The 16,738-nt window shown below is 37.0% G+C and overlaps 1 protein-coding gene across 1 annotated transcript; it reads left to right on the top strand.

Moving 5' to 3' along the window:
• The first annotated feature begins 3,237 nt into the window (after window positions 1-3,237).
• LOC132185775 (probable acyl-activating enzyme 17, peroxisomal) lies at window positions 3,238-16,443 on the top strand. Its single transcript, XM_059599560.1, has 14 exons — window positions 3,238-3,566; window positions 3,962-4,091; window positions 4,269-4,537; window positions 5,633-5,837; window positions 6,183-6,223; window positions 6,322-6,447; window positions 7,514-7,587; window positions 11,069-11,289; window positions 13,754-13,848; window positions 14,017-14,233; window positions 14,510-14,635; window positions 14,715-14,813; window positions 15,832-16,044; window positions 16,139-16,443. Exons 1-14 carry the CDS (start codon window positions 3,313-3,315, stop codon window positions 16,247-16,249), a joined length of 2,181 nt encoding a protein of 726 aa, XP_059455543.1. The 5' UTR covers window positions 3,238-3,312; the 3' UTR covers window positions 16,250-16,443.
• Window positions 16,444-16,738: the final 295 nt, after the last annotated feature.

Raw genomic sequence — 16,738 nt, 5'->3', positions numbered from 1 at the left:
AAACACAGCTGTCCAAGTATAAAGAGTAAAGAAGAAAAAGGACTCGAGCTCCACCAACGTCCGCTCATGGTCTGCAAAACTTGTGTCATTTATTTCCTTCCAAAGACACCACAAGAGGCAAGAAGGCACCATTTTCATACAGCAGCACTCTGAGTTTTACCACTAGTCCACCAATAAGCACACAAATCAGCTACTCTACAAGGCATCACCCAAGAGGCCAAACAACTAAAAAATGGATTCTATAAGGAGCAAGCAACCGGACAATTAAGGAAAATATGGTCTAGGGGCCCCCATGCCCCTTGCACATATAGAACCTATCGACCACAATAACATATCGCTTTCTTAGATTGTCCATAGTAAGGATCTTTCCTAGGGCTGCCGACCAAGCAAAGAATGTCATTTTCAAAGAAACCCCAGTGTAACGACCTAGGGAAAAGTGCTAGCCACATCTACGCTATCACTCCAAAAGGACTAGTAAATTTTGAGCTTCTATAAAATTCATTATAAAGTCTCATTTCACCTAATAACTAGGCAATGTAGGACTTAGCACCCATTACTATTTTTATAAACCACCCACTCTATGTGGGCTTCTTCTCATCTTCCCAATATGGGACCGGGGTATTACAAACTCCCCATTTTAAATTCCAGACGTCCTCATCAGGGCCACATCATGCAGTGCTCCAGTACCATATGACTTGGCGTTACTAGGTGGCTCTGATACTACTTGCAACGACCTAGGGAAAAGCACTAGCCACATTTACGCTATCACCCCAAAAGGACTAGTCAATTTGGAGCTTCCTTATAATTAATTATAAAACTCAGTTTCACCTAGTAACTAGGCAATGTGAGACTTAACACCCATGACTATCTTTATAAACTACCTACTCTATGTGGGCTTCTTCTCATCTTCCCAATATTCAGATTTGAGAGACATATGTTATTCTTGATGAATGCACTTCACTCAATATTCAATTTGAAAGACATATGTTATTCTTTATCCCACAAACTGTGGTAAAATAAACTCGAGTGGGTGATGTTAAATGACAACTTTGTATACTACATTTTATTTTCTTCAGTTTTTGGTGGTTCAAAATCATCAAATTTACTCAAAAGATTCATGAATAATTGTAAATAGTATTTAAACAATTGACTAGCTTAATGGAGATGATCAATTACAGAGTATTGGAGGGTTTTCTTTATTTTCCAATTTCAATTTACATGTCAATTTACCTAGGCCCAAAACAAAAGGTAGAAATTTCCTTGTACCTTTGTTGTCCTGCCATTATGGAAGCGCTTTTGGTCAAAATGAAAATTCTAGCACTTGGAAAGTGATTGTAGAATAAAGTAGGATTGAAAAGTCTTTCTAACTCGATTATTAACCATGAAAGATGCCTTCAAAGTTGATGCAATGCAATGATATGATATGAAGAATTGAATTTAGTTGAAAACATACTTCTTTATTCATAATTTGATGTCCCTTTATTTACTAAGCTTCTCAACTACTTCTAATCTAATAATGATCAATTGGCCTTTCCCCCTCCCCTCTTTGCTAGGGTTTCATCTCTAGCAGAGAGCGCTGTCGGAGGGGGAGAACGCCCTCCTCCCCTCTCCCTCTTCTGCTTCCCCACTCCCATCCCATCCCATTGTCCTCTTTCTCTTAGCGAGCTAGCTTATTTAATTACCTGATTCCCCTAGCTCTTTGGGCGATTTTTCCTTTCCCTTCCTCTTCGCCTCTTCCCCCTCCTTTGGTCCCCTTTTTTAGCTCTAGGCTTTTGGATCGGCCATTCTTTGCCCGATCTACTATCCTTGCCAAACTCACATCGTCGCTTGCCCCTCTGCCTGTCCTCTTCAGCTCCGTCCAGGTTCTTCGCATTCTGGCCATTTCCCCTGTCAACCTTCCTCCCTGGCGTGGTTTCTGTTTTGGGTTTCTTGTTTCTTTGTTTTATTTTCTTGTTTTTTGCTAGAGTTTGTGTTTGTTTCTTTCTGATTTTGCTTTTGTTGTTTCTGCTTGTTTAGGTACTCTTTGTGGGTGATGCTCATGGGGTTTCACTCAAACATCCCCCTCCGTTTAAGTGCGACGCTAATTTCCTTTGCGCCTGCTCCGCCACCCACAGTCCTCTACTGGGCCTATTTCTCACGCCCCCACCGCAATGAGCTTCCAATGCCCCCTTCCGTTTTCGGTTTCCGGGGAGCGCGCGATCGACTCTTCTTTTCCATCTACTATCATCCTCTTAGTGTGCTTTTTTCTGTTGGTTATTTCCTTGTAATTTTGTTTGGCTGTCCTTTTATTGTTCTTTCTGTCTTGTTTTATTTCACTGTATCAGTTTTGTTTTTGCTTGTAATAATGCTCGGTCCTCTCTCTCGATCTGCCCACTTGATGCCCTTCGGGATAGTTGATTTGATTCAGACCTTTGGGTTGTGGATATGAATGTTATCCTGGCTTTCGGGTTGAGGAAGATGAGTTTTGATTTGGGGTTCTCTACCCTCAATGCTAAGAAATAAGAACTACCTATGCATTGGTTTGAGCCTGTTTGGCGCAGATCTGCTGTTTAATTTGAAAATTAACCATAGATTAGCGAATTTTGTTTGAGTTTAGAATATAATATGTTATCTTTGACGCTTGTAATCTCGTAATTTCAGCTATGGTTGCTTCAGAACTTTGCTCTGTATTATTTGAGCTTTATGTTCGTTTATTAATGGATGAGATTGAATTGTTTTAAAAAAATAATAATAATGATCAATTAATAATGGTCTTGCAATCATAATCGAATAATATACTTTATTTGAACAACCTTTTCTTTAAACTGATAAAAACTAATAAGTGAGAAGGTTATAAACATTCCCTCTCCCTTAATTTTGGTCCATGGAGATAATCAAGAAGGTTCTTTTTTTGTCAAGAGCACCGACACCTTTTGATTTAGAAATAATACTTTCTATGAATATGCAAGAGTTGGAACAGCTTTGTGATCCATTCCTTAATTTGTTGTTTCTTTTTGATGCTCTAATTGGATCCAAATTCACAGCAATTTTACTGTTTAAATTGCAAGTAAAAAACTCTGTTCTAAAATTATCTATCCAAGAAAGTAGACGAGTTGTTCGAGATCTATTCCGACAGCTATAAACCTTATAAATCTTCTCTCATATTTACTATTTTAATTATTATCAATCGTGTTAGCAAAAATAGACTCATCTAAGTAATCCATTAAAAGACGTAAGACAATGATAGGTGCCCTGCTAAGCTCCACCCTCACGCTACAATTTAAACTCTCACACATCCTCTGATCCTCTGAAAGCAGAGAGAGAGAGAGAGCAATGGCTTTCAAGGCCCTAGACTGCATCACGAGGTCGGACATCGAAGCGCTGGGGATTTCACCGGAGCTCGCAGAGGGACTCCATGAAAGGCTCACAGAGATCATCCGAATTTACGGACCTGCCACTCCTGACAAGTGGCGGAATATCTCCAAGCGCGTGCTCAGCCCGGACCTACCCTTCTCCTTTCACCAGATGATGTACTACGGTTGCTACAGGGACTACGGCCCCGACCCGCCCGCTTGGATACCCGACCCGTATGCTCCCATAATAGCCTTACTCACTATTCTTTAAGCTCTATTTGTTTCCAACGAAAATTGAACTGTTCTTTTTGAAATGTTTATATACCTTTGCTTTTTTTGCATGCTGATGCTCATATCGTATGTAGTGATGATTTAGGGAATTTAGGACAGTAAGTTATGTTTATGAATAAATTTCATGGATTGGCAACCAATTAAATTGTATAATTCACATATCTTGAAGATAAAATTTATCATCCAAGCAATATGCTCCTGCAATATGTGTTTATGTATGAATATGCACATCTTCGTATCTAATGTGTTTAAAATGTAGTTGTACATGCGTGTGTGTGTGTGTAAGAAGTACAATTGCTACTGATATTCCTAGTGAAAAACAAATGTTATGGAACTAGGGAAAATGCAATCTCAACAAATGTTGGCCAGCTATTAGAGAGGAGGGGAAAAGAGTTTTTGGGTCCAAAATACAAAGATCCAATATCAAGCTTCTCTGACTTCCAGGAATTTTCAATCTCAAACCCTGAGGTAGTACTAATATCACATCAATGTTGTTATTTTTTTTTTTTTTTTTTAAATAAGTAATCGAAATTTCATTAAAAGCAAAACCCAGTAAGGTTGTCTTTCTATATTAATTTTGAATTTTGCATGAATTTGGATGGTGAGCTTTTTCATATTTCTGGCTTCCTGTCCTTTGTTTGCTAGGTTTATTGGAAAACTGTATTGGATGAATTGGGCGTATCTTTTTCTGTGCCTCCCCAATGTATCTTACGTGAGAGTACATTTGAGGAAAGCCATTCGTCATACCCAGGTGGTCAGTGGCTTCCTGGAGCATTTGTGAATCCGGCTAAGAATTGCTTGAGTTTAAATTGCAAGAGAAGTTTGGACGATGTAGTGGTAATATGGCGTGATGAAGGGAACGATGATCTTCCTGTACAAAGGATGACACTCTGGGAATTTCGTGCAGAGGTTTGGTATGTTGCTTTTCATCCAATTCAATTTGTCTTGTTGAAGTCACTTGTAATATGTTATAATTAGTTGTACAATGCTAATTAGATTCTCTGGAACATGTAACATCACATAATCGCGGATATAGACATAAATTTATGAATATGTGATCCAAATAGCTTCTTGATACTATTTTGCAGTGCATAAAAATATGATTTCAAATTTGTTTAGATAAACTTACTCTATATTGTATGTCATCGTTGGATTTCATCGTAATAGCCTCTGCTTGCAGACTGGTGGCATGCAATTTGTGTATGCAGGTGGTTTTGGTGTTTTATTTCTAAGGTGTCACATGTAATTTTCTACAGCATATTTTTTATGTTACTTTTATTTGGTTCCTTTTGTAGTTAGTTAGATGTGAAGTTGTCATAATACCAGTATATTATTGTCAAACTTGGTTTTGTGATGAAATTTGCTTGGAAGTTTTTAACAAAAGAATATTGAAAAGTTTGGTGTTAACACCATCGGAGTCGGAAGTTATCTTCTCTAAGTGTTGCAGTACGGATCACGTATGGCTTATATGTTCTGATTTATTCATTCAAGTCCTCTTATGCAATGTTCAATCACGGTTTATGTTTTAATCTGCATGGGGAAATTTAAAAAATTTAAGTTCCTAGAAGCCCTGCTTGATAATAATACTCATGATGCTATCGGGGTTCTGTTAAAAACTTTAGTGTTGAAAAGTATGTGTAGGTTAATTTAATTTCATCAGTAGGTGTTCTATCAAATAATACCATGTTGCTTTTGTGGGAAATTGGATGATATTTCAACATCACCAAACACACAACTCGATCTTCTTGTGGCATGATAGCTTTAAGTATGCTTTAAGTAGGTGATATTGAAAGCTTATTTTCATCTCATAGTTATGAAGTTTGTAAAATGTGTATATATGTGTTCCTCTAGTTAATGAGTGAATAATTGTTTGTCAAGTTATATATATATATATATATATATAATGTTATTTACTTATCAAAAAATATATATATAATGTTATTTACCTTCGGCCTTTCTATCCTTGAATATTTGTAAGTCAAGTGTTCTGTTGGCTCTATAATTTCTAGGTTAGTTGCCCATGCAATCAAAACACTGGGCTTGGACAAAGGGTCTGCAGTTGCAATTGATATGCCGATGAATGTCAATTCTGTGGTTATCTACCTGGCTATTGTTCTAGCAGGCTACGTAGTTGTGTCCATAGCTGATAGTTTTGCTCCAATTGAAATATCAACAAGACTGAAAATATCAGAAGCAAAAGCCATATTTACTCAGGTTATTATCCTTTTTTCTTTTCCTTTTGTGAGGGACATTAAACATTTTAAAAAAAACTTTTTGCAACTCAAGACGCTCTTTATCAGTTTTGCATAAAGATATGGCAGATTTCAGTAAGATGATATGTTTAGGGTTATTCCATTCATCAATCCCTACATGATAAAGAATGAGCCTCTTGTAAAAATTAATCTGTAAGATTTATTGCTTCTTCAAGCTTGCTCTAAGTTCAACTTGTCAAAATTAGTTTTATGACAACAGAATTTAAGTTATTGTATCCTGCCCTCATTAAATGCATTTTAATTGCTTAGTCATCTTCTTTCTTCAAACTATTTTTCATTTTGTCAGGATTTGATTAGTCGTGGTGACAAAAGTCTACCATTGTACAGGTGAAGTTTTTTTTATCCTTAATCTATGGGTGAACTACCAGATTTTTCTATTTGCTTCCTATGACAATCTACCTAACATTGTATTTTCAGTCCTGCAGTAGAATTGTGGAGGCTCAGTCACCTATGGCAATTGTTATCCCCACAAGAGGTTCTAGCTTTAGCATGAACTTGCGGGATAGTGACATTTCTTGGCATGATTTTCTAGAAAGAGTAAAAGATTTCAAGTATGTTATCTTTTTAACCTATAATTATATATTTGTTATGAAATCAATTAAATGATTAAATTTACTAATTCCTATCAGCTTCAATTTTTGGAATAACTATCGATTCAACATAGCATTAGAGTTGTGGGCCTGAGTTCGACAATAGACTCTATAGTTTACTTCCTATTTCAATTTAATATTCAACATATTAAGCCTCACTTATTGAAGGTGAATTTGAGTCTACGTGAGGGGAATGTTATGATATTAATTAAATTAAGAAATTCACTATTTCTTATGAGTTTGAACTTTTGGGATCAGTTGTGATTTAACAATATCCATGATCCCCTAACTTTCATCCCCTAACTTTTTTCAAGTATAATAGCTTGTATTTATGCATAAGTTCTTTTGTCTTGAAGTATTGTGTAATTCCTTACCTTAATATTTGGATCAAGAAAATTTTATATGTATGCATTGTTCAAGAAACAATGGCATAATATTTGAACACTTGAAGGACAACACAGAACACTTTCATGAATTTGGGTTTTGTGCATTTTTTTTTCCCCTTTTGGCTGGGCCTAAAATCTAGAGATTGAATGAAACAAAAATGCTTTTCATTTGTGGAATATTGCTGTGCTGAATCCAATGGTCCAAGCTAGCATGTTCAATATAATATTCTCACATAGGATGACAAGTGATGGTTATTGAAGTGATGCTGAGCTTTCTATAGACATGAAAATTTTGAATTATGGATTCTTGTCACTTCCTTCTTACTACAGAAGGCAAACAATGGAGAACTCATCCTGTACATTGAGATACTAAAAGCAAACTTGAACAGTTGCACTTTCCAATAGCTTTCTTGAAACTACATGACTCAGTATTAACACAAACTCTGGGCATATAATTATAAGATATTATAAGTTTATTTAATATGTAGAAGAGTTGGTGGCTGTAATTTCTTTTTCCGCTCCCCATTAATTGTTTAATCAATCAGTTTAATTTTTTGATATTAATGTACTGGAAATATGCAGGGAACATGAAATTTTTTTGATATTAATTATTTTCCCATGTTTCACATCAAAATATTCAGGGAACATGAATTTGCTGCGGTAGAACAATCAGTAGATGCATTTACAAACATCCTTTTCTCATCTGGAACTACAGGTAACTTAAAATTCAAGCTAATCCTCACAAAGCTTTCTTTATCTTTTCATTTCATTTTTGACATTGCAAAATGGACTTTGTGGAAGGACCAATTGTTTACTTTTGAAAATTCTAAGGTTTCAAATTTAATTTGAGTGCCAATCTTCATCCTGCTAAAAATAAAGTCAAAATTGGTACCATAACTTGAAAATCATATTAACATTGACACTATCGAAATTTTCTTGGTGGCTCAGAACTGAGGCATTTTTAGATGCTGGATGTCACTCACCTCCTAGCAAGCACCTGACGCTATTTTTCGATTAGTAGAGTATCATAGATATATAGTAGTATTATCTCTGAGTTATTCAGGAATTTTGATTGGAAGTGATCTTGATTAATTATTTTTTAGGTTAGGCATACATCCAGATGGAATGGATAGCAAGGATAAAAGATTTGGTAGAGAAAGTATGGGAAGGGAGTTTGATAATAGTCATTTTTAATATGAAAGTCTTTCGAAGTTGTTGCAAATGCATTTGAAGTTGTGGAGATTTCCACCAGTTGTTTCTAATCTGATGGAGATGGTAGTTTTGCTGGTGTAAGTCTGTTTCTTGTCAAGTGGGGCTTGGCAAATTACAGCTCCTTCGTTTTGCTGCCTGCCTTTGACTTGTTGTATTTGATATTCTTAGCACAATTCATTCTTGCCTTTTTCCCTACTGAAGGTTCTCAATGAAGCCAAGGCCAGCTGAGAGTCCTATTTGTTCCAAGGGGGAAGTAAAAAATAAAAAACATAAAAAAGGGGAAAGCAAACAGAGAAAGAGAACGAAGGGATAGTCCTATCTGTAAATGGTATTGGAACACTTTTAAGGTTGCAGTAACCAAAGAGTGGTATAGGAATGAGAAAATGTGTACTGAGTAATCACAAGTTTAAACTATTTATTGGTAAAATTGGGTGTTAATGAGTTTGTTACATTATTAAAGCTATAAGGTGATTTTACCGACTTTAAAACTGACCTCAATGGTCTAGATTGAAGGTTTTGTAGCTTTTCTTTTAAAGTTAATCAAGACGATTATGAACTGGAAGGGAAAACTCTAACGTGGCATTTGGTTCGCGGAATCTAACATTCCCCCCGGCATCCACATTTTTAAGAATGTGATGTCTGGGAATCTAGATTCCAAGGAATGTGACTAAACCCATGTTTGGGAATGACTAGGAATCTGGTAGGATTCTTAGGAATTTGCAATTCCCGTGTTGGTTTACTCATAGGCATCCTATAGGAATTATTTTCTCTCCTAAAATATCCGTAAGTTTCTGTTACAATAAACATGCTGAAATTTCATGGGTTGACAATGAGTGTGACATTGGCCATGATGATTTTTTTTATCCTGCTTTTCTAAGATCAACAATGCAAGTGTATGACCTAAAGTTTGGAACGTGGAACCAGGAATAGTGATACAATTTTATTTATTTTTATTGTAATGACATGTAATTGAGCTCCATGGTTTTATTTCCCCTTCAAAAGGTACAATTGACAGCTCATGAAAGCCTTTTATATATATATATATATATATATTCTCTAATTCTTTTATTATTTCATCAATTTCTTTTTCCAAATAATCCTCGAAGCATATATTATCCAGCAAACATAATTAATTACAAACAACATGATATTCAAAGAGTAATAAGAACTACCATTTTTTTTTTTAATGGATTAAGTTTTATTGATTCTTTTTTTTTTTTTTTTTTTTTTTATATATATATAAGTAATGAAGCAATCTCGTAAAAAGTGTAAGGCCCCTAAGCACACACTAGGAGTATACAGAGCCACCTAACTAGTAGGAGCAAACCGAACAAGGAAATCACTAAAACAAATCAACAGAGGAGACATATACGGTGTTGTCCATAAATAAAAAGTTTCATAGAACAAAGATAAAATTTCTCCTAATGTCCTCTCTCTATCCTCAAAGCACCTATCATTAATTTCCTTCCATACACATTAGAAGAGGCACGTAGGCACTATTTTCCACACCGTAGCGCTCCTAAGCTTGCCAAAGGACCACAAACAATTAAGTAGATCAACAACACTTCTAGGCATAACCCAAAACGATTAAACAAGACACTCCAAATGGCGAAAGCCACATCACAATGGAGAATAAGGTGATCCACCAATTCCCCGTCTCTCTTGCACATGCTTCCTAAGATTATTCAATCGGAGGATCTTGCCTAGAGCCGCCGACCATACAAAGACTGCCGCCCTCGAAGTAGCCTGTGTTCGCCAAACACTCTTCTAGGGTAAGCGGCTCCCTACAAGAGAAAAGTGAGCAAAAGTAGGATTTGACCTCGAACAAAACTTTTTTGGACTTCACGTCCTCTTCTCACTCTAACTGAATGCAACACCTGATAAAAAGAAGTAAAGACATCCACCTCCCAATCATGCACTGCTCTAGCAAAGCTCACATTCCATTGGTAGGAACTACCTCCAAATTAGCCGCTATAGAGGCGTCCTTAGCGCAAGCGAGACCAAATAAAACTGGGAAATCTATCTTAAGAGCCACTTCCCCATACCACTGGTCATGCCAAAAGCTGATCTTGGTGCCATCTCTCATCTCAAATCTGGTAAAGATGAAAAAATTACCCCACCCTTTTCTGATATTCTTCCACAACCCCACCTTTTATTGATTCTTTTTTGTGTTAAAAGGAATGTGGGCATTTTTGTCAATTAAAAGAAAGCAAACTTTCTGAAGGGCAAGGGAATGTGGATTCTCACCTCACTTGAAGGGAATCCACATTTCTTACAAAAGACACTTGGGAGGAAATACACATTCCTTTGGGTATCTAGATTCCCTCCACTTAAGTGCAACCAAACAAGTTAATCTTTTAGGATTTTGAGGAATCCAAAAAGATTACTCCCCATCCAAACTCCCCATAAACTGAATTGGGGTAAAGAATGAGGAATTTTACAAAAAAAGGTTAGTTATAGGAGTCTCACATTTCCATAATCGGGAGGGGGCATTTCAGTTTGAACATGTTCATTCGCATTCCTTCTGTTAGAAGATTCTAGCTTATGGAGTAGTTTATCTTTATCTAGTTAGTAGATGAGTTTATCTTTAAACTTTACACTTACGTTATGGAATGGATGTAAGCATACCAATACAGCATTATGGCCTGAAGAACTTGTGCTTGCCATCCATAATTCCAATTGGAAAAATTAAGATGCATGGGAATATGCTTCTAGTCCAAAGAACTATTGACAATGAATCTTTTACAATTGAAATTTCAATTGCACCTCCCCTTTGAATATCCTATATGCCTAGTAATAAATCTAAAATGGATGAAAAGTGTGGTGCCCCCCCAACCCTCTTCGTTCGGGCAAGGGGGAGCGAAATAGGATATTCAAAGGGGAGGTGCCCCCCCAACCCATACTACATTTTCTCTGCTTCAGAACTGGCAACAAGTCAGATAATGTTGGCTGAAATGCTTAACTGAACTTCTTTCCTGGTGTAGGTGAGCCCAAGGCAATTCCATGGACCAATGCAACTCCTTTCAAAGCGGCTGCAGATGCATGGTGCCATATGGATATCCATAAAGGTGATATTGTCGCTTGGCCCACTAATCTTGGGTGGATGATGGGTCCTTGGCTAGTATATGCTTCATTGTTAAATGGGGCTTCAGTTGCTTTGTATAATGGATCTCCCCTTGGTTCTGGATTTGCCAGGTTTGTTCAGGTGAACATTCTGAATTCTTTGTAGTTAATAGGCTATTTCATGTCCTTTTTTCTTTTTTGTGTTATAGTTTGTATGAACGGTTTAGACACAAAAGGCGGAGGCTATTATATTATTCAACTTATGTTAACCTAATACAAGCATCCTATTATATAGGATTAGAGAAATACCATAAAGACTAAAATACCCCCAAAACCCTAATGACTCAAACCCTAACTCTTCTAACACTCCCCCTCAAGCTGGAGCATATACATCATATGAATCCAGCTTGGAATATACAAGCAAACGAAAAACAACTAGAAAACATATTCTAACACTCCCCCTCAAGCTGGAACTGCTTGGACCACACAAGTTAATTAAATAAAACTTCAACGCCGGTTGAAAACTCGTTGGTAACTTGAACAACCATTTGATCGGTTCTCGCCAAAAAACACCAAGGCCGGTCGGATGCAACGATCACTTGATCGGTTCTCGCCGGAGAATCCAAGGCTGGTCGGATACATCGATCTTGGGATTGGTTCTCGCCGAAAAACACCAAGGCCGGTCGGATGCAACGATCACTTGATCGGTTCTCGCCGGAGAATCCAAGGCCGGTCGGATACATCAATCACAAACAACAAACAAACAACAAATTTTCACATGATTAACCAACAAGATTAGCCGGAAAACAGATACCGGAAAAACAAAAAACTTTGCCGGAGCTTTGCTGGAAATATGCCAGAACTTCGTCGGGGCTTCAAAACTGGCCAGAAACACACAGAACTGGCCGGCAGTACCTAAAAACACAAGAAAAACACTGAAAAACAGAACAGAAACAGTCACCGGAGGCTCGCCGGACCTTCGCCGGAGACTTGCCGGAGTATCGCCGGAGACTCGCCAGAGTATCGCCGGAGATCACCACAACTGGCGGAAACACCTCAAAACACCATAGAGATTGTCGAAGAACTCAAAAAACACAATTAAACGCCACAAATACACCAGAAACAAGCTGGAAACGATCGGACAGCGCCGGAAAACGCCACAAACGGCTGCCGGAGACTTGGAAATTGCCGAAAATTTCCAGATCTTACTGGAAAACCACCGAGAGACACAGAAAATACAAAACTTATAAAACTAGTACAAAGCACAGCTTTCACGGCAACTTTTTTTTTTTTTTTTTTCTACAAACGACCATGGACAGCTTCTTTCAGGCACTGCCCGTGTGGGCACTACGCCCACATGGGCGGTGCTGCCACCAGAAGAACACTCACCAACAACAGAACGAGAGATTCAACCAAAACAAAAAGAGTAGAAGAAAAAAACTACAAACAAAAGAACCAAGGATCTAAACAAGCTTTGATACCATGTTATAGTTTGTATGAACGGTTTAGACACAAAAGGCGGAGGCTATTATATTATTCAACTTATGTTAACCTAATACAAGCATCCTATTATATAGGATTAGAGAAATACCATAAAGACTAAAATACCCCCAAAACCCTAATGACTCAAACCCTAACTCTTCTAACAGTGGATTTCGTTCTTCTATTAGTTCTGACTATGTCACCAAAAACATTATGGTTATGTTTGGCACACGGAATGACTATTCCATTGGAAAAAAAGAATAACTTTTATTAGGAATGGAAGAAAGTGGAATAGAATAGCCTTGGAATAGTCATTCTCATGGCCTATGAGGGAATGACCTATTCCAAGGCTATTCTATTCAACCTTCTTCCAATACTAATAATAAAAGCTATTCATTTTTTCTATGGAATAGCCACTCCGCATACCAAATGTAATCTATATATGTCAACTGTTATAATACGTCATTCAACTTGTAATAAAACAATTGTCTAGAAATGTGCAGCTAACATCACAAGAATGCCTCTGATCATAACTTTGAAATATATAAATACATTAACTAATAGATAGAAGAAAAATTTTGTATGTAATTAATGCCCTCCATACTAGATCAAACAAATAAAGCTCCATTGAATGAATCAGTTGAGCTTTATTATTAATCTTCTAGTACTTACCTTTCCTTTTGTCCCAAGTGAGTACTTATTGCTTCAATTTTATTTCCATAAATGGGAAAGCATTAACATAAATGGCAAGCATGATGTGCATGGATGGGACTTGATCCAGGGCACGGTTAGCATAATGCGAATGCTGCACCAAGCTATTAAATGGGTGTAAGAGAGACAACTTTTACCACTCCTTAATCTTGACCATGTATATTGTATATACCTTCAATTTTCCTTACTTTCGTACATTAAAGCTGCTTCTTTTAACTTACCCAAGAAACAAAAACTAATTGCATGAGGATTTTGAAAGGAAATTTGAGTTACAAGTAGGATGTTGAAGTAGCATTTATTGCACCATGTTTGGAGATTCCTAACATTTTTATGACATGTTTTATTTCCAGAATATTCAGGATTTTATTTTTTTTCAAATGTTTTCTTCAATGGAATACTCTCATTATGTCCAGGATGCTAAAGTTACTATGCTTGGTGTGATCCCAAGTATTGTCCGTGCATGGAAAAGTAGAAATTTTACAGCTGGGTATGATTGGTCCGCCATCCGGTAGGTGCATGCCACACTTATTACCTTTTATCCTGTTAAAGTAACATGTGTGTGTGTGTGTGTCCAGTTGGGTCTTTCATCTGATTGAAAGCAGGATGTATGTCAATTATGGATTTTTCACCAATTTTGGCTGTTTCAAGCGGTATTTGTTTTTCTGAAATTTGGCAGTTGCTTTGGATCCACTGGTGAGGCATCAAATGTTGATGAATACCTATGGCTGATGGGGAGAGCTCACTACAAGCCTATCATCGAATATTGTGGTGGCACAGAGATTGGCGGTGGTTTTATTACTGGCTCATTGTTGCAGTCTCAATCATTGGCTGCTTTTAGCACACCAGCCATGGGTTGCCAATTGTTTATTCTTGATAACGCTGGTTACCCCATTGTAAGAACCAAATAACCTTATTTTTAGGGAAAGAAAGGTTATCTGGCTATAGTTGTCTTGATGAATTTCTTTAATAAATTATGCATATGCAAGCTAATGTTACTTTGCAAATTGCCTTTGCATTGACTTTCAACTACTGAAGTGGCTTCTCATTGAAATTTGCCAATCATTCATTTCAAAATTAACATGACTTTCTTTTATGGTAATTTGACCCTCTTTTATAACATATTTTATGCAAGGTACTTATAATGATCTTTTCATCTTCTTCTGTTACAGCCACAGAATGTACCAGGTATTGGTGAATTGGCACTTTATCCCCTCATGTTTGGGGCTTCTAGTACACTACTGAATGCTGACCACTTTGATGTCTACTTTAAGGGAATGCCCTTTTGGGAAGGAAGGGTAAGTGAATTCTTATCCATCTTTATAATAGTTTGGTTTCTGGGCCTTTCGAATTTTGCTGTTCAGTTTCCTAATGCAGGTTCTGCGGAGGCATGGGGATGTCTTTGAGCGTACTTCTAGAGGATATTATCACGCACATGGTCGTGCAGATGATACAATGAATCTTGGAGGTATCAAGGTATGCATTGTGCCTAGTGGAATATGATCTACTTACCTTTGCAACTCCATTGTCAAATCTAATTCGTCACTATTTGGGAAAACAAATATACATTGATTAACTCAGGAAGTGTGCAGGACAACTGCACTATGCCTATGTTAGAGAAACTTCTAAAAGTTCACTGCTTTCTTCACGGTTTTGTTCTCAAGATTTTTCTACGTTTTCTCTATGAGTGTTGAGAAAAGTCTGATATACCGGTACGTCATATGTGATACCTTGTCTCAGGTGGATCTGTCATTCATGTTAATCTTAATATAATATATGAAGGGAGTGAGTGTAGCTGGACCTTTACGTTATGTTTGTCTGCAGTGCTATATTTTTGGCACATGTTGCTTGTTCAGAACTACAAGGACTCACTTCCATATGATCCAAGTATTATGGTTTTGGATAATCTAATATGAAGACTTGCTTTAAGCGTGTTCATTGTTTTGAAAAGAAAATTCAATCTTATTATGGTGTTCAAATGATTTGATTGTCTAATCTATGTGGTGTTTGGCTGAGCCTGTTTTTTTTCTTTTCTTTTTTAAATACTGTTGCTTCTTTTCCTTTTTTTTTTTCCTCTGGGTTCTGTTTAATCGAAATAACTATTTTTCTTGCTAGTGGCTTGCTTTTATAGTGAAATTAGTTTTTCTCAAAAAAGTATGGTGCTTACCCATCCGCATGATTGTAAGGGTTTTTTTTTTTTGTTTTTCCTATGGCTAATATCATTGCTGCCCATCGTATGCTAGTAAGTGAGGAGCAATCACATCATACTTCAAAAAACAAAAAAATAAAAATTAAAGATTTTTTTATCTAGAAACTATGATGCTTTACCTATATTTACATCTTTGTTAGTGACTATGTATTGGAAATTTTGTTACTGTACTTCATGTTTTTTGGAACTCTTGCCATATACATGGAGAAAGACACTAGTTGGATGCATTTCAGACTTGCATCTTCATTAATGCATGCTCTAACCGATTCTCTCCTGTTTGGGCAGGTGAGTTCTGTTGAAATTGAACGCATCTGTAATGGAGTCGACAACAGTGTCCTTGAGACAGCTGCTATTGGGGTGCCACCTCCTGAAGGAGGACCTGAGCAGTTGGTAGTTGCTGTTGTATTCAAGGATTCAGATAACATGAAGGCCGACTTAAATCAATTGAAGATATCTTTCAATTCAGCTGTGCAGAAAAAACTTAATCCTTTATTCCGGGTATTGATGTTTGCTCGACACGCAGTTACCCTTTCCGTTAAACCCTAGGCCACTTTTTGCACAGACATGCTAACTCGTATGCTCAATTGCGCAGGTTTCTCGGGTTGTCCCTCTCGCGTCTCTTCCACGGACAGCAACAAATAAAGTCATGAGAAGGGTATTGCGGCAGAAGTTAGCCCAACTTGACCAAAATCCTAGGTTATGAGAACTCTTTTTATCCCACAGATTGTAATAAAATAGATTATAGTGAATAAGTGATATTAAGTGAGAGCTTAAATACTGCACTTTATGTTCTTCATTTTTGGTGGTTCAAGGTCAACAGAACTACTCTGAATGATATTCCGGGTGAAAAGATTCCTATATAATGTCCAAAAGTGGAAATCTAAACGAAGTTTCATATATTTTGTTTCCTTGTACGGGGAGCAGGCCACTTCGCTACAGAATAAATGTTTTAAGGAATTTGCTGGCATGATAGATAAGTAGATGTTTATTTTCCCTGAGTGAGTGCGATTGATTGAAATTTATTTGGTAATTTGACATTGTGGAAGCTCGTTTTGATGCCTGATTATCACAATGTGACTTTTTTTTTTTCTTTAATCAATTAAGAAAGGGATTACATGGGAGGATCTTTTCCACTATTGATCCGAAAAGAAGAAAGAGTGGACAATCCTAAAATCAAAATAAGGGTGGACTC

This window comes from Corylus avellana, chromosome ca6, assembly GCF_901000735.1.
Source record: "Corylus avellana chromosome ca6, CavTom2PMs-1.0".
In the NCBI taxonomy this organism is placed as follows: domain Eukaryota; kingdom Viridiplantae; phylum Streptophyta; class Magnoliopsida; order Fagales; family Betulaceae; genus Corylus; species Corylus avellana.
Note: the sequence above shows the minus strand (reverse complement) of the source record. Positions and strands in the feature narration are given on the sequence as shown.

What these genes read in the sequence shown, in the direction of transcription:
- LOC132185775 (XM_059599560.1), top strand. Translation starts at nt 3,313, where the DNA reads ATGGCTTTCAAGGCCCTAGACTGCATCACGAGGTCGGACATCGAAGCG. An exon ending in CCCGCTTGGATACCCGACCC is followed by an intron (nt 3,567 to 3,961) that starts GTATGCTCCCAT and finishes TTATGGAACTAG; the next exon opens with GGAAAATGCAATCTCAACAA. An exon ending in GATTTGCCAGGTTTGTTCAG is followed by an intron (nt 11,290 to 13,753) that starts GTGAACATTCTG and finishes CATTATGTCCAG; the next exon opens with GATGCTAAAGTTACTATGCT.